Source organism: Alligator sinensis, unplaced genomic scaffold, assembly GCF_000455745.1.
Source record: "Alligator sinensis unplaced genomic scaffold, ASM45574v1 scaffold530_1, whole genome shotgun sequence".
Taxonomy (NCBI): domain Eukaryota; kingdom Metazoa; phylum Chordata; order Crocodylia; family Alligatoridae; genus Alligator; species Alligator sinensis.
Window position 1 is genome coordinate 180773 of NW_005842673.1, and position 19276 is coordinate 200048.

The 19276-nt window shown below is 38.8% G+C and overlaps 1 protein-coding gene across 1 annotated transcript in view; it reads right to left on the reverse strand.

Annotated features, from left to right (window-relative positions):
* Window positions 1-624: 624 nt before the first annotated feature.
* GABRG2 (gamma-aminobutyric acid type A receptor gamma2 subunit) overlaps window positions 625-19276 on the reverse strand; it is a 127573-nt gene continuing 108921 nt past the window's right edge. The window contains exons 7-10 of the mRNA XM_006033876.1: window positions 9998-10150; window positions 4142-4347; window positions 2409-2432; window positions 625-900 (exon numbers count right to left, since the gene is read on the reverse strand). Coding sequence (XP_006033938.1) covers window positions 625-900; window positions 2409-2432; window positions 4142-4347; window positions 9998-10150 — 659 coding nt within the window. The remainder of the gene's footprint in view (window positions 901-2408; window positions 2433-4141; window positions 4348-9997; window positions 10151-19276) is intronic.

Sequence of the window (19276 nt, forward strand, 5' to 3'; positions counted from 1 at the left end):
CTGCATTTATTTTGGCTCAAAAAATATGCATGCACTAGACTTTAAGTACTACAAGGTACTGAAATATTTACAACATTGTACATGTGCTTTTAAAGGGAGGGGAGAGGGAAAAGTCTGTTTTTATTAGTGTAGGAGGGGAAGTTACTTTTCTAATCTAGTAACACTTATTTGAAGTGAGAGATGACTCTTCCAAAAAGAAAAGCAGAGGACAATGTTATAGCATATTTATAGCCAATGCTTACAAACTGTACAGTACTTTACCTTGGAATTCTAGCTTTGATCACTTATGATTGAAGTGACAATATCCCACCATTAATGACAGTCACCTTATTTTCACTGTCTTGATACTGCTCCATTTCAGCTGGTAGAGCTGCATATTAGCTGTTTATAGTTCCATATTTCAAATCACTTAAACATACGCAACAGTGATGTTTAAATCACAATAACTGTATGGTAGTTTTGGACAAACAGTATGATATAGTTGATATTTACTGGGTTTATGGCACTATAGAATTCAGACCACTATAAAGTGTATCAGAAATACTTTAAGTGGACTTAAAAAGGAAACCATCTCTCTAAGAAATTTAGTGAGTAAGGCTTGTATCACCTATTTCTATTCTGATTTTAAAGGTAAAGGTAGGATACCCAGTACACCAGGTTAAACAAGCAGAAGGCAGTTGGAAAGAATATACGGGCATAAGAGTCCATTTTGGCAATGCGGATATGTATTCTTCCGTGTCGCCATGCCCCTGTTCGGCAATCCTCAAAACAGCAGAAGAAACTGGCACAGTCCTTGCCATCAAGACACTCATACCCATACTCTTCATCCCTTTCTTGGAGGTGTGTAGCATTGTTCATTTGAATAGTTGCTGATCTTGGTCGGATATCAATTGTAGGTGCCTGTGGTAAAGGAGTGGCAATATATGGGAGGGGGAAGGGGAATACAGCATTACAATCTTCATAAGAAAACTTTCTAAACAGTAATGTTCAACTTGTACAAATTATGGTTTTAGTTTAGGCTAAATTCCTAAAGAATTAGGAGTTCTAATAATTTTAAATCTTTAAAAATACAGATTGCAAATATTGTAATTGCAAATATATTGCAAGTATATATACTTAAATTTTATAGATAAACAATGCAGATTATTATTACGGATTAATACCTATGGAAACATAGATGTCAAATTTAATTCCAAATAAGCTAAATAAATTCAGAGCCAATAAGCTAAACATTTGAGGTTAAAGGAGACATTCAGAAATGCAACTAAATGGCATTTTGAAATCTTCCTTTTAGTAGCTGATTGATAGAGGATGGTGATTTTTGGTGTTGCACATGAAAGGAATTAAGATAACTAGAAATGCAGGATTTTCTTAAACACAGTTGTTTTACATGCTAATGAATAGGCAAATGTATATAATGTGCAGAAAAAAGCAACTGGGTCTTCTGAACAGAGAATGCTAGAGGTTCTCTGTAATACTCTCTACTAGTTTGCATTTATTAATACATGCAGCTCAGCATATACTACTGTTCACCATCTAGAAGCCTCAACATGTCCAACACTGTAAACAGTAGGTGGACATATATTTCTGCAATGCGTTGAGCTAATTAAGCATTTAAAGCTATTTTGAGCGCTTGGTGAACATCGACAGGCATGGCATAATGCAAACTACAAAAATACTCACTGATACCTTGCCATTTTTTAAGACAAAATATAATTACAGCATTTTTATTTCCACAAAATATGTAAATGTTATTAGCTTTACATTTAGACATTCTTTCCCTCCCCCCAGAACTAAATCTCTGCATTTCTGAATGGATATTAGATTTAGGTGCAGTATACAGCTAGCTATATTCACTAATTTGAATAACAAGAGTGTGTGGATCCAATGATAGCATTAGAAAATGTATGCATTTTAAACCCTTTCAAAACTCTGACAATAAGCATGACAAAGCATTGGAGTTAATTATGACAGAATTTTGCTCAACGCTAGAACAGAATTAAATTTATTATTTTAAACTAGATTACAAATCTAAAGAAGGCATCAGAGTTGAGTTCTAAAAGGGTGTATCGCAGGGTTTTGGTGTAGCTAGTGGTATTGGATCCCATGGGCAACTGAGCAAGAGAGCAACACAGATGTCTTGAACAAGTTAAACTCTCTTAACTCATGCGATCCAAAAATGTTGGTAACTGTTGAACTTAATATAAGTTCAAAACCATAGTGAGTCAGTGTTTGGGCTGCTGAATCAATTCTACAAAATTATTTAGAAATCTGTAGCCATTCTACTAATTACAGAGGGCACCTTGAGTAGAATGTTATGATGTCTAATTAAAAAAAAATCATTTAAGCTCTAATAGTTAAAATCAGCAGTTGCATGCAGTGAATTTCCATTCCAAAAAACTTTATACCTTGAAGGAAAACATCCGAAGAAGCTTTCATTTTGTAGACAGAAAAGAGAATCAGAATTTTTTAAATTCAAAAAAGAAAGAAAGAAAAGGGAGAAAGAGACAAAAATAATATAATATAAAGATACTTTTCTAAAACATAGTAAGTCAAAAAGAACTGAAAACATAGAAAGGTAAAGGCAGGAAGGCTATTAAATAAGGGTCTACTGACATAGGACAAGAAAATTTCTGTCTTAGCGACTTGTAATTAAAGGTGGATCAAAGGTGCACAACACAGAACATCATTTCAATTTTGTCATAGTCTGAAGGAATTAAAAACTGTCATTTAAACTGGTATATCTGGATACATGTTTTAGCCCAATATCTTGGCTATTGTAAATTCTCTCTTCAACACTCCACCCCATAGCTTTTTGTTTCTTAAGATCAGCCCATTGTTATTTCTGTCTCATGTACTCTACTCAACAGATCTAAATAACCCAGTCAGGGCACAGTGCTAATATGGCTAAATTGTTTTCTCTACCGAAGATAACTCATTTCTACACTTATTCTCTTGTGCTGTGCATTGTAAGCTAAAGAGAAAGCTGTCAAAATGCCCAAAGTTTTTAGTGCAGTAAGTGCTATTGCCTTTATTTCATTTCCTTAGTTGCATTTGAAAATCTACCCATGCAGAAGTAGACCATTTGTGCAGTCTGCAGTGTGCAAGTGCGTGTGTATATGTTCACGAAATAGAATCTGGTAGATTTTTATTTCTTTTCTTTTTTGTTACTATCGCCACCTACTCAGGTTTTGTTGTCATAGAAGGAGGAGAAGTTGATCCTTTTTGAAAGGTCAAGGAACAAGTCTGGCTGGAACAAAATATTCTGCAAATGCAGGGACAACAAGGGGATTTTTAGTATTGTGTATTATGGCTGTAGAAAGGTCTGTTATTGTGTACTTGTTCCTCCCATACCAGAAAGCATTAATGAAATCACTGTCTAAAGAAAAGAAAATAGAAAAAGAAAGTAGGAGAGAGAGAGGCTACAAGGAAAAATAAAATAAAGAAGCAATGAAAAGGAAAGAGAGAGAGACAAGGGGAATTTGCAAGAAATACAGTTTCACAGATTGAAAATAGAATAAAAATAACAACCCAAGAGATCTGAATTCTTGACTTTTGATTCTTCACTCCCCAGTAAGTAAGGGTACTTAAAGACAAAATAAAATCAAATAAATCTATATAAAAAGCTAAGGGAAACATTTGTATTGTGATCATGAACTTTTAAAAATATGGGGTGGGGGGATGGTGAGAACAATACAAACCCAATATTAGACTATCCGTTTTTTAAAGTATGCAATAAAGAGCTCATAATTTCTGTAGCACAAGCAGGAACCTACTGTGTGTACATTGGCAGAAAGCATCACCCAAGAAAGGACAGGGATATTGATGATTCTCATAAGAGTGATTCTATGTACTGTACTTTGAAATCAGGATGTTGATTATAGCTGTAACTCAAAAATACTTTGGCTAGATGGATCCTGCCAGTAAGAAATGGCTTTCTGGGCATCAGGACAGTTATAAATATATCATCTATACATTCCCAAAGATTAAATGAGTTTGCATTCTTATTTACCTCTTATTTCCACTTTACATCTATAGCATAATCTAATAAAAGGATTAACATATAGTGAGCTTTAACTATTATCTCAAAACATATAATTCAGATTTATGCATATCTATTTAATGGTAAAACAATACATACTGGGTTTTTCTTCTTTTTATCTTTATCCTTGCTTGGTTTTCTGTTGCTGACAAAGTAGTGCAAGGTCCCATATTCCACCAGTGCAGAAAAAACAAAAATAAAGCACACTGACACAAAAAGATCCATTGCTGTCACGTAAGAGACCTTGGGAAGAGATTTACGAGCAATAGTACTGAGGGTGGTCATTGTCAGGACAGTTGTAATACCTGGTGAAAAGGAGACAGAATTGAACAAAAATATCACTATTTTAGGTGACAAAGTAAATCTGTCACTTGTCTCATGCTCACTAGTTTTGAAGGATACCCTGAAGTGCTGACATAGTGACAGTGTTGAAAAGCAGCATCCTGAGCATGGAGAGGCTTGTGTACTCAGTGAGAGCCTCCAGGGAAAAACAGAAAATACAAATTACAATGCATGGTTTCCTGTAAAAGAGACTTAGGCTATAACCCCTACATGAACACTGCGGGGCAGCGGGCAGGAGGACAGACACACACATATACGCACACACAACTTGTCAAGAGTTCCCCCAGCCTCAGAAAAATAAAATGTCCTCAGAAACTCTAACCATTTTTAGATCTGAACTTAAACCCAATCAAGTTTCTTTGTTGCTGGGGTATATTTTCTTCGTTTTCAGATTCTGGGCAGCAATGTAAGTGCCAATCCCAAAATGTCCTAAGAAAAGTGACATTACAAGGAGTAGAAATGCCTGAAATCTCACAAGAGAACATAAGAAGAAGAATATCAAATCGAATTGAAGATTAGGAGAAAATGTAGAGTCATGGCATATGTAATTGTCAGTTGAGATTTTGGTCATGACTCTGAAACTAATATCCTTAAGTCTGAATAAAACAGAGCCAGAACTTAATTCTTAATGTCACCTGTAATATCTTTGTTGATCTCTTTAATGTCAACAAAAAGCCAATACTTCTATTTAATGTTTCATTTAAATCTGATGTTTATTAAAATGAGGGACTAAGGCTGTAAACAAATGGCACATATATCCCAGGATTAAGCCATTTTATCCCAAGACAAAGTGTAATTATACAGACATCCATGTTCTTTGTCCCAGGATAAATCCTAAAAAGTTTCCCAGATAAGAGGTAGTAACATTTCATCTAAGGCGATTACAAAACACATCTGTACAGTTACTCTGAGATTTCATTACTGAATCAATGGCAGAAAAGTGGCACTACTTTCAGCTGCTCACAAAACCCTGATTATGAAGGTGGCATGTATGTATCAATCCAGGGATATATTTGTTGCAGGACAAACACTGGCATAAATTATCCAGGGACAAAAGCAATGTCTCTTCCTAATTTAAGAGCCCAGTTCAAAATGTATGGATGTTTGTGGGTAACCGTTCGTTGACTTAAGTGGGATTTGAAGATAATTTTTATAGCACTAATAGACTGACTAGCATATACAGTGCAGTGCAAATTTCCTCATATAATTGTGCCAATTCATCATAACTGTCACAAATCCATTGTCTTTGAAATTATGGTATGAATCTTAAAAAGTCTTTGAAAGCTCAGAATTCCTATGGGAATTGTATTTGCAAGCATTGAAAACAGGACCAGTATTCCTATATATTTTAAGATTTGGATTAGGCTCATAAAGACATTACAGAAAAGAGACACAATCCAATTTTTTATGATGACAGGATTTTAAAAATATATATTTTTAAATGTTACATTGAATATCAGTATTGATCACTAACTAAAAAGTGAGCAATATATTATGGCAAGGAATTTATTTTATATACTACAAAAAAAGGGGAAGGGGAAAAGGGGCTTATTCATGACTTCCCAAAACCTGCACAGAAATTATACGTATAGAATCTCTGCTGACCCTTGTAAAGCCAGAGGTTAGAGTATTTTCTCTACCAGAATGTCAGATGTGGTCCAGAGCATGACTTAGAAATGTTGCTGAAAAAATACTAATCTGTGCCACAAATTGTTCCCTTTTAACTCCTTTGGGGTTCCAGTGCACTAGACCCAACCCCAGAATTTAAATCCAGGTGTTTAGAGATGAAAAATAGGTTCTTAATATTGTACTACATGGACACATACTTTGTATTGTTAGTGCTATGACCTGTTTCTCAGGAATAAGGTTAGTTTTATTTGTCTTAGTTTATTTTAAGATCAATCCATGAAGAAGTGACTAATTTTAATTAATTGCACATGATACTTTCATGACACCATATAATAACAAGTGAAACAAATGCCACCAAGTTCATTTGATGTTAGGCCCAGAGGCTACATTTGACCTATGGTCCAAAAGGTAAAAAATCAGTGTCTGCAAAACAGAAGTCTGACGTCTATGCTACCATGAAAGGGCACATTACAGAGTTAAGCTGAATTCTAATTTAGGCATAAAACAAATGCAGCTATGGGAATCCTCTTTATGCCCATATAAATATTGATCATAAACCAGATTCAGCCACTGTTACTCAATTAATGTTTGACCACAATGAGAAGGCGTACTCAGGGAAAAAGGGATTATTGAATTTGAATGCAGCTGGCAGAATTTAGCCTCACATGGTCAGTGATTTATCTGTGAAATTCCTAGTAGGAGCAAAATTAAAATTCGCAGGCTTTCTGACCATCTCATTTTATATATATAATACCATATTCACTTGAATAGATGACCCCCCAATAATTAGATTTTTATTAGATGACAATAATTTCTAATTATTGAAAGTTTGCCTGAATTTGTCCCTGTCCCACACCTTCAGCAGGGAAAATACATCTGAGGGGTAACAACAGCAGTGAAGATATAGCAAAATGGATTCAGTGTGAGCTGTACAATGTAAAGTGCCTATGTTGCTGCCTGAAAGTTTAGGCACCAAGTCTACATTCCTCTAGCTAGACTAACACTAGTACATGTAGACCAACTCAATGGTACAATAATTTCTCTGATTGCAGTGTAGACATACCCATCCTTTCATAAATGTGTACAATGTTCATCATTAAACAGCAAGTGGTTCCATTACCATAGCAAAAAAAAAATTAAAAAGAGGAGTGATCTTTGACATGTACCTCTTAAAAGGGGATTTTTTTTTCTAATAAATGTTCATTTACTCTTATGCCTTCATATGGATTAGAGTTGATATTAGCTGATATCTAGTTACAAAATGTTGGTCCTAATCCAAAAGCATCTATAATTTTTTGTTTTGTTTTAAAAATTGCCAATTGACTCCATCAAAAGCTTTCATTAGCATCCAATTGTAAAAATAGATGGGGTTCATTAGTCAATTTTGCATGAAAAATCAGATCTAATACTCTGTGGGCATATCTACATGAGACACTGACTGTGCAGTAGCTGAATAATACTGCCCAGTAGTGTGTCAGAGCAACAAGTGTTAATATGATACTGCACAGTATTATTAGGCTACTACCTAATAACTTCAGTTACTGTGCATTTATTTAGTACTTTTTCATACAAGTACTAAATAAATGCACAGTAACCACTGTGCAGTAGTGTCTCATGTAGTTGCATCTAGTGGATATTAACAGTCAACTACCTATTCATTATGAACCCTGTTTAGTCTATATAAATATATTTAGGAAGTATTTTTTACTCTATTTCCTAAAACTCATTAAAAATTGGGTTTTTGTTTAATAAAGATATAGGTCTGTATGAGGCACAAATAAATAGATCCTTACTTCATTTTGGGATTACTACAATATGTTCTTCTCTCCAGGTGTCAGGAGTCTTTTTCTCCTTTCAACACATTCCCAAAGAAAGGTACTTCTCAGTAAAAATTTGACAAAAGTTGAGAAAATATTGATCATGCCTCTGAAACACACAGGCCTATAGTTCCTGCCATATAATGCAATTTTAAATAGGGTTGTAAAAGGAAAAAAAACAATGTTTATTAGAAAGAGAGCTATTGATATAAGATGAGAAGCTAGTGTTGAAGAATGTCAGACCATCTAGAACAGTGGTCTTCATGCCTCTATCTGTACAATAGTAAAAGACAGTCATTTTTAAATCCTATATCAGTGGAAGAGAAGTGGCACCCCTGAACTCACTCATTTTTAAAAAGTTTGGGAAGTTTTACTAACAGAAAAGTTATCTTATCAAATCAATGTTCTAGGAGAAGGAAGAAGCAGCTTATTTGGAAATTTGATGGAAAATTTTGGCATTTGCTAAAAAAGAAAATTCTCTGCCTGCAAACTAGAAAATCTGATTTTTTTTTTCCAAATTGAAGGCAAGTGCAAGTTCCATGACCTAACAATTAGGACCAAATTTGGAATAAATTTAACGTAAAAGCAGAGATGAGCAGAAGATAGTGAGATTGTATTATGCGTAATTTGAAGGGAAAAGAGGTGGTCAATTACTCTATATAGATGAAGAAGCACAAAAGCTTAACATTGACAGGAACAAACAAATTGTTAGAGACTGAAAGGAAGAGAAGTGAAGAACACAGGACTTTTGGACATTGGACTTTTGGACATTGATTTGCGTTAAGGGAGCACTGTATTTACCTCTTTGCATATTTTCTGGACTAGATGTATTTTTAAAGGTTAAATCTGTTATTTGATATGTTTGTTAATAAATAATGTTTTAAAAAAATTAAACAAGTGTTAGTATACACTTGTGTCAGGAGTAATGTAGTTGTATTTTCCCTTCCAAACTTAACTAAACTGTTGTTTCATTCTGTGGTCTTGAAAATGTTATATGGAAAATATTATTACAACTGATCTAAACCATAGAAGAATGAAAAAACAAAAACCATCCTTTCCCATTTCTGATGTTGAAGTCAAACATTAAATTATAGTTTACAAATATATTTTTCGTTTTTCTTTTCTCTTTTTCATTATTGTTCATTTTCACTCATAAGCAATAACATTTCTGTCCTAAATAGAAACAAAATCACTCAGCCCCAGGCCTTCAAATGCACACAAACAAAAACTATTTGCATATAGACAAAAAACAAAACCAATAAATATTAATGCTTAATAGACATAAAAGAACAACTTATTTAATGGTTTTGGCACATGTATTTAAACATAAAAAGAAGAGTTGAAGTTATTTCTTCATGAATACGCATCTTCTAACCAATACATTTGAGTCTTCAGCACTTTTATGCATAAACTGTTCCATGAGGAAAACTTGATTTCACATAGAGGTGTAGCACCACAGCTCTGTATCTGGGGCAGCTGCATGGCACTTGGGGCAGCAGCAATTCTTGCTGTGCCAGTTGCAGCAGTGTAATCAGTCACTACTGTGGCAACAAATACTTTTGCATAAAGGCGTTGCCCCAGGTTGCCCCTCTCAGATACGCTACTGATACATCCATAAATGCCATGGATGTATCTATGTCTAGTATTGTATCACATAACATGCATACTATTCCTTGATATTGGCTGTATTCATGGTATAGGCCACAGCATTAACATAAAAACAGATATTGTCAGAAAACAGAAATATATTCCTCATCAGTTGTACATTTTTGATGGAAAAAAGCTCTGCTTTTAATTAGAAAATAGTTTTGTTAAAACAAATAGTTAAGTTTAACAGCCGGAGTATATAAAAAAGACCAAATGGGTCTGAAACTGGGTCCTGTGCAGACTTTTTTTTACAGTCAGTGTAAAGCATGAAGCCCCTTTGCAGATTCAGGGCCTAATACAGTAAAAACGAGGGAATCATGCAGGATATATGCAAATGGAGTTTGATCCATAGTATACTCTTATAGAGGATATAAATTCTATTTTCTAAGTAAAATAAATCAGAAATCTTGTATATGATCCACCTGAATCCAGATGTTCCCCATGCACAGGATCTGTGCTAGATACACGGATCATTTCATACATGCTTTAGTAAACAGAGATGGAAGGTACAACAACTCACCCAGTGATGTTCTTGCTGGAACCGCATCTTTATTAATCCAGAAAGAAACCCAAGACAGTACAACAATGAGTGTACAGGGGATATATGTCTGAATGGTGAAATAGCCCATTCTTCTGCTCAGGTCAAAGTAAACAGACATGACTACATAGTCTCCTGTAAAATAGAGTTATAAACAGGGTAACGGGTTAAAAACCCTCTAAATTTATCAGCTAAGTGTATAGCTGTTCCACAGGTGAGATGTGTATATTTGATTGCTTTACCAGGTCTGAATAAGAGGTCAAGAAATAAGTGAATATGCATGTTCTGTGGAGTTATGCAAGTAGCACAAGTTTATTTACTGCTTTTGCTAAAACAATACAATAAAATGAAAATTAAATTATATATAATATAATAACATTTATATAGCTAACAATTTATAATTTTTGCTAAAAGCATACAGTACAATACAATTCTACCAGTTGGCACAAAATTAAAACAGAACATAGTATATGATGATAAAAACATAAGTAAAACAAAGCAATGGATTGTAAAGTAAAGCAGGGAAATTCTACTTGATTTTGGCTCTTATTCTTTGCACAAGTTACCACAATTACATCAGAAGTATAGTACAGATGCTTACCAATTAAAGAAAAGCATTTTTTTTCCTGAGTCGCCCAGTATTTTAAATTTTCCATTAATGGAAAAATCTAGTTTCCTCTTATTTTTTAAATGGTGATTTAAGTCATGTGTCTCATTCTTCCCACAAGGACATATTCTATCTAAATGTGGGGTCCAAATCCACTTGCCCATGACAATGCAAGTCTCCCAAGAATGAACTGCAGTCTAGTAATGTCCTGCTATTTGCATTTTTGTATTGCAAATGGGGAGGCTTCTAGGCCAACATGTTTTATTAATCTCAAAAAGAAGTTTGAGAAAGTCTCACTGACTGACTATCTGTCTACATGTTGGCATCCTTCATTCTTAAATGTATGGTTTTGTTTTAAATAAAAGAGAATTATTGGGTCAGTTATTCTCTGCATACTTCCCAGGCCATTTGTCTGGAGGAGAATATAGATGTAATTTAACCATCCAAACAAAGGTTCATTTGGAAATAGAGAGGCTTCTAAATGCACTTCTTAGGGTATGCAGTAGGTATAAAAGATCTAATTTTCATTCAATGGTTTAGAGTTCTTAATTGAGCTAAGGTGCTCACAAAGTAATTAGAGAGCTTTCCTATTTTTGAGCAGCCCATAGTTCTGCTTCATACAATAAAATGGATGCTACCTTAAATCTCTAGATCTTTAGTGCTGCCAGTATTGCCCTTTTGCCTATCATATTGTAAAAGGATAAAACTCTACCCCAAAGCTCATTTTGCTCTAGTGCTTAAATTTGCAATATGTTTATTCCAGCTCAGATTTTAATTTAAAAAGATTCCAAGATATTTAAATGAAGACACTAACTCTAATTTATTTTCCTGGAAAATTCAAACTTGTTTCCACTTTACATTCCCAAAACCCAATACCTTGGATTTAGCTGTGTAGATTTCTAAACTATCTGAGGTGAAATAATGCTGAAAAACTTCTAATAACCTTTGGAGGAATATTTGGGATTGCAACATTAATAATGCATCATCTGCATAAAGCAAGACAGGGATAGAGCTGTTCAATATCATGGGTGTGTGGTATTGATTCCCTGTTAGCACATTTTAAAACTTGCAAGAATAGATTAAAAAGTGACAAAGCAAGAAAAAAAATCCTTGTTGTATGCCTGTCAGTTAGGGAAGCTATTGGACAGGGCATTGCCAATCCCGTAATGTAGCCTAGATGTTGTATCTGAATAATAAATACGATTTAATTATTAAATTATTTAATAATTCTAATATTATAAAAGCTTTAGTCTGTCCATAATCCTTTCCTTGCACTCTGACTGGTTGTCTGAAACAACCAATCAGAGTGCTTCAAGAGCATTTTGGACAGGAGGAGGTGGTGGAGTGTCTCCATGATGGTGGAGACAGAGTGGGGCGGGTGAGGCCAGAGCTGCTTGCCTTGCCCCTCCTGGCCCTGCTCCCTGGAGGCAGCAGTGACAGCACGGGGGGTGGGGGTAAGGCCAGCAGCCTCACTCCCCCCGCCTTGCTCCTTGGAGACAGCGTGGCAGTCGGTTGAATGGGCCTGGACCCCAGGTAGTGGTGGAAGGGAGGGTGGGGAACAGCCCTGGGCCCCGGACTCCATGTGGCAGGGGGGAGGAATGGAGGAGTGGGCGTGGGCCTGACGCGGTGGGGGGGAGGGGAGAAGCAGGCCCAAACCTGATGCAGTGCTGGTAGGGGGTTGGGCAGGGAAGAATTGGGCCCGGGTCTGACATGGCAGCAGGGAGAGAGCCTGGGATTGACACTGCTGGGGTGGGAAGGGAGGATCGAGCCCAGGCCCAATGTAGCAAGAGGGGGGGGGAGCAGGACCAAATCCCAAATGGCGGGGGCAGAGGAGGTGAAGGGAGGGAACGGGCCCAGAATAGGTCGGGGCAGAGATGGGGCTCTGTCACTGCCCACTGCCCCCATCATCCTTGACGGGCAATTTACTAGTTCAAATAGACCTATGCAAACACAGCTGTTTTGGTGATACAAGGATAGTTCATATACAGAATGCTGATCACTTTCCAAAGTATTGTAATAAACATACCCCCTCAGATTCCTTCAACAAGCTTGCATGTGAATTCCAACCTGCAGGATAACTTTCTCCTGAACACACTGCCTCCCTACAACCTTCCTCCTTTCACTTTCAACCTTCCTTTTTGAGTAATCTGTAAATCCCTAGCATAGCCCTAGATATTAAGCTATAAAGTTTTCTGAGCTGGGTTTCCTTCTCTTCTTTCTGCTACAGTAGTTACACTCTGTATAAAACACTAAGGATAGGTATGGACACTACACTTATATAAGTGATCATAAACTGCTCTATATCCATAACAGAAGTTCAACACACATAGACAGGCTTAAAAATTTCAGAACCCGGTCTAAGATTTGTACCACCCCCCCTGCCCCCCCGAAGGGCAAATGTGTGTTCTGTTTGCTACCAATCTAAACTACGCCATTTGTAGAAAGCCCCATAACTTAGATCAATTCTGCCTCCAGCTTTTTGAATGTCTGTACTTAGCCATAGTCACCGAGACAGGTAGTAACAGTTCACTTCATGGTTTCTTGCATCTTTTTTTAGAAGATCCGGATATGAGAGCTGGATTGGATGGGCTCATATCTAAAGTTCTACATAATTAGTTTGACTATTATTTTCAACATTTTCTCTTATTTCAGGACTGATCTCTGGACTGATCTTTCAGATGCTATGGTTACTCACCTCTCCAGACTTTTTATTCACCAGAATAGGTTATGATAGGGACAAACTCATGAGCCAACACTCTTTACACATATTGATACCAAAATCTAGATTTCAACACCAATGCAGAAAAAAAAAAATAGAATGATTTATTCCACCTACTTATATCACTGGGTTGCTGTAAAACCCCTTTTCCTTACTCAGTAGTACATTACACATGCTCCCCCACCAAAGCAGTACTGTGGTAAAGAATAGAAATGAATAAGTATAATTATATTATATATGCCATGTCTCTGTACGGCTAGCTTACCTGTGCAGCCCTTGTATATTCAGCCTTCTGGCACAGTACTAAAGCTTGTAGAGAATTGAAAACAGAGACTAGATTTGTCATTTAGTGCAAATAGTATGCTTGCACTTGATAGGAAGTAATTAGTAAATTGAAGTTATATGTTAAAAAATATAACCCCCCCAAAACAGTACCTACTAAGAGCTTTTAAGATGTTAGTAGGCTGTTGTAGCTCCTGACCTTTGAGCAAATGTAAACATCATTCTGATGTCAACAATTCTCAATAATTTATTTCCATAGAGATGTGTAAATGCCTTTTTATATAACACTTGTTATACCTACTGGAGACAAGAGCTTTTCTGTTGCCAGATTCTTATATTGTAAATGTTTGAAAATAGCATGTTTCTGTCAACATGTTCACTTGATTCAGACACTGATTTGCCTGCCCTACACAAACACTTTTGTGTTTTTTAAATATTGATGTACTTCCTAAGGAAGTATCCCTGAAAGTGTCAGGTTGCAGCAATAGAATCATAGGGTACCTATACATGTGCCCTGGGATGGTGGTGGGAGCATTTTAATTGGAACTGGTCTCAGGAAATGGGAACTGGTCTCAGGAGCTGTTCTAATTAAAACTTTTACAGCATCTTGTGCATTCATTATCCCACATTTCAAAATGGTAGCAGAAGCACTAAGGCTTGTGTGATGAGCTTTAAAGCACTCCTGCTGCCATTTTAAAATGTGGGGGCACTGAATACATGAGATGCTGTGGCATGTTAGAGCATTCTAATTAGTATCTGAAAAGCCCTAATTGCCTTCTCTTTAAAACACATTGGACCATGTGTAAAAGTGCCCAATGGAGAAGTAGCGCTGGAAGGGATCTCCAGACGTCATTTAAGACAACCCCTGCCAAAATCCAACCATATCTATATAACTGTATAATCATAATCTAAACTCTATGTAAGACTATCATCAGCCCTGACATAACACAAACCTAAAACCCTAACCTGCCACAGGTAAAGCAGGGGAACCACAGCAGCCAATATCCTGCTTCTATGAAAAGTTGTTAATCTATGCTTGAGAGATCTTGGGTAGAGGTTCATGCCCCACCAACCACCAGTCTGTACCATTTTGACCATAGGGTAAAATTCCTTCCTGATCCCTAATACGGCATTTGGTCTGACCCTGAGCAGAGGGGCAAGATCCTTTAACTAGGAATCTCCAACTTTGGTCCTAGCAGCAGAATTGGCACACCTCAATGAAAGTCCCCAGCCTTACCAGTAGCCAACCCAAAATGCCTCTGAGGAGGTTCTTTGGGTAAATCTGATATCTTTTATTAGACCAACTCAAATAGTTGGAAAAATTCTTCTTATCAAGCTTTCACATTTAAATACCCTTCATCAGGCTGAGGAAGCATCTGCAGTTGGTGTGTGCTCTTCCTGGATGGAATGAATAGCAAAGAAGCCAGAGGCTGGTATGCATGCAAGAAGGTAGCCAGGGAAGATGTAAATTGAGGAGTCAGTGAGTGAGAGAGAGGAGGGTGGGGGTGTGTGTGGAGGATGGGGGAAAGGGGAATGAATGTAGTTGGTACATAGTGGAGAGGTACCTGGGAGTCAGACTAGGCAGGTTATAATGTGTCATAAATCCAATATTTATATTTAGTCCATGATTTTTTGTGTCCAGGAGGTTGATGAAGTGAAGCTCATAGGCTTGTCTGTGAAAAGTGTTTTGTAAATTCCCTTTGAGGATTAGAACTGATTGGGGAGAGAGTGGTTTTCTTGTGAGAAATGTGCCCTCACAGGTAATTGGGTATTTTTATCTTCAATAGATTTCCCAAGAATTCAAAATTACCTATGGGGGCACATTTCTCATACTAATACCACTCTGGGAACATCCAGACAAGCCCACATGTGCTTCTTGCTGCATCAAAAGCAGCTTGTGATGCAGCAAGAAGCATCCTGGGGGAAAAAAAATGTTTCCTGTGCTGCATATTTGCAGCGGGGATTCAAAATTTGATACCTGGATATCCAGGTATCAAAAAAAAACCTTGCAGAAAAAAAGGGGCAGACAACCAGAGGCAACCAGGTTCCTCAAAAGAGATGCTCTGGTAGCCAGCCAGAGTATCTCTACAGCTGCCCCATAGCCCCAGTGCTGAAACACACTGCCTCCACATGCAGGGCAGCCTGGACCAGTGCGGGCTACATGGACCCCAGCTCTGCCAGAGGTAACTAAGGGACTGGGTCGGGGAGGGGGTGCCCTCCCAAACCTTCCTCTGCAGCAGCAGCCCATCAGGGAGCTCAGGGCCCTCCTGGCAAAGCACCCCCACAGTGCAGGGCAGTGCAGCTCACTGCCATGTGCATTTGGGTAGCTCCAGGCCACTCAGGCTGTCACCCAGGGCCCCACACCACTTGCAAGGACTGCCTGTCATGCCAGGCTGGGTCCTGCATGCATGGGCCCCACCTGGGCTGGTTCTGTTCATGCAGGACCTGGGCCAACATAACAGGTGGTCCCCACAAGTGGTGCAGGGCCCCAGATGACAGCCTGAGTGGCCCAGAGCTGCCCAAAGCACACAGCACCAAGCTGGGTGGGGCCTGTGAGATATGGTACAGGCAGTGCCAGGTGCCAGGTGGCTAGGGCCAAGTCAAGCTGCCCCGCACCATGCAGGTGGGCTGTGCCACGAGGCCCCAATGCCTGAGTGCCCCAATATCTGCTACTGCCATGGGTGAGCTGTGGGTCATAAGGAAGGCTGGGGCTCTGTGGGGGGGGCTCTGGCCCCTGCTCGGATTTGTGGCCTCTGTGGGGGGGGCAGTCTGTGAGCTGTGCAGGGGGCTACACACTGTGAGGGGCAGGGTACCCAACTCTCCTGAGCACATGCCCCCACCACACCCACAGTCTCCCTACAATCCACCTACAAACCCCACACCCCCACAAACCCCTCACCCACATACCTGGCCCTGTTGATCAGGAGTGAAGGGACTGGGGTGAAGGGCAGGCTGTGAGTGGGGGGCAGGCTGTGAGTGGGGGGCAAGGGCAATGCTGCTCAGTGCTGCACATCCTGGTGATCAAAGTGGGTAGGGGCAGCTCTTGTTTTTCTATGACAAAAAAGCCAAAAGTAAATGCCAAAGTGTATGGATATTTAGAATGTATTTTACTATGATGACAGAGGCACTGGTAGGCTTCTAAATTGCTTTAAACTTGTAAATATATGAATAAAACTTTGCTCAACTGATCTCTCTCTATATCAGGGGAGGGCAATCAGGTGGAGGACTGCTTACTGAGTTTTGGCAAGCCATCAAGGGCCGCATAACAGGCAGCCAGGGTAAGATATATATTAATTTTCTAAATTTTTTAGGGGCCCCGTGGACTGGATAGAATGGCCTGGCAGGCCGCATTTTGCCCACCCCTGCTCTATAAAGTGACATTTCATTTTAATAGTGAAAGAACATTTTGGGGGTATTTTAATGAAAGAATTTGGGTTTCTTATCAGAGAATTTGCAATATTTAAACTGGGAACACCAGGATCTCTGCTGGTGGGACAAGTGGCAAGACCAAGGCAGAGGATCCTGTCCAGGGCCAGCACTGGGGACACAGGTGGAGGGCAGATGAGGTGGCTGACCTGTTGGCCATTTGGAGCCGAGAGGACACACTTGGAGAGTCCAAACCAGGTGCTGCAAGAAGCACGTCTTCTGGGTGATAGCTGCCCAAATGGCAGAGCAGGGCAACCCCATCGGGGTCCGGCAGGCATGCAGCCATGGGGCCACACGTCCAAGGGGGTGGATGCTGTAGCAGGTGGCAGCAGGTCACAGCCAGGCAGCAGCCCCCACTGCTAGGCTGCTGCAGTGGGTAGAGGGGGAAAGGGCCACTCTAGGTCAGAGCTGCTTCAGCAGTCTAGCTGGCACAAGGGGTAGTGTCCCCAGATACCAACTGGCTGGGGCTCAGAAGCTCCTGAGGGCAAGTAACCCTGAGCTGCTTGCCGGGGCAGGTTTTTATACTGCTGGGCTCTAGCTTCCCCAGGCTCTAGCTCCCCCTGGCAGCAGTTCTGGGAGGAGCCGGGCAGGGTTATTTTGCCCCAAGTGTCACAACTTGCCCCAAAACTTGCTCCAGCCTGTCTCTCACCCACTGACTCTTCAATTTACATCTTCACTGGCTGCCTTTCCTGCATGCATACCAGTCTCTGGCTTCTTTGCTATTCATTCCATCCAGGAAGACCACACACCAACTGCAAATGCTTCATCAGCCTGTTGAAGGGTATTTAAACCTGAAAGCTTGATAAGAACTTTTCCAACTATTTGAGTTGGTTTAATAAAAGATATCAGATTTACCGAAAGAATCTTTTCTGTCTATGTCCTTAGACCAACATGCTACAACCTACACCTCTAAGGAGGTTCTAAATTTAGGAAAATAGTGCCAAATTTCTACCAGAAGTACTGCCATAGACGAAATGCACTGGGGAGTTTTATCTCAATAATTGTAGAGGATTGCAATTCAAATGGCAGAGGATGCTTCTGTCAATGAAGGCAAAGTTAATATTGAGTTCTGCAGGGAGAGAAAGGTAGCAGGGAGAAAGAACTATTTACTGTATTGAGTATTTAGATGATAATCAGAAAGATAATTTCCCAGTTTAAGTACAGACTCATTGTGTGAAATCCTGGCCCTACTGAAGCCAATGGAAGTTTTCCACTGACTTCAAGTAAGCCAAGATTTCTTCTTTTCATGTGAAAGTTATTTAATCTTTCTTGGACTTCTGTTCCCATTTGTAAAATGAAAAACAAATCTTCTTTATCTCAGAGGGATATTGTGAAGATGAAGTCTATTCATGATTAGGGCTTTTCAGATACTATGATGAAGATAGCTCATATAAGAACCCAGTTAGGGAAAAACTTTACTAAATATTTTAAGTAGAACCACGTTTTATGACATGTAGACACAGAATGTATTGGTTTTTCTGTTTTACTTTTACATGTACAGTGAAAGCAATGCTATTAAGAAACACTTTTAATAACAGACAAGTATCTGCTGAAGTGCCTTTTTTTTAACGGGTGCCCATTGACTCCTCAATCTATATCTTTACTGACTGCCTATCTTGTATGCATACCAGCCCAGCCTCTGAGTCCTTTACTCTTCATTCCATCCAGGAAGAGCACACACCAACTGCAGAAACTTCCTCAGTCTGCCAAAGGGGTTTTGAACCCAAAAGCTTGCTTAATTTTTTTTCCCCCCAACTATTTAAGTTGGTCTAATAAAAGATATCAAATTCACCCAAAGAACCTTGTCTGCTTTTTATGAAATGATGAGCTTGTTTCTTCCCTCAAACCCTTTTCACATCAGTATTTGTTTGGCATCTCCAGTAGAGTTGTACTTGATTTCCTAATGTGTAAGTCTGCATGAGCAGATGCATTTTTGTTTTTCACCTCACCACCAATACTGCATAAAAATTCCAGGGAGCACTAAACTATTTTACTGAAGTAGTAATGTTGTGCTAAAAGACCAGAACATCTTTCTCCTACAGCAAAAAAGTGAAAGAAACAGTTCTTACTATTGACTGAAATTTCCTCTGGTCTTTGAAAACTTTAGGCAATAGGCATACCGAACCTAAGGGACATCCACTAAAGAACTTTCAGCAGTAATCCCCTGGTGCTAATCTGGAAAGTCAGCAGAAGTGTCCTTGTTCACTCTTTACCATGATCGTCTAAA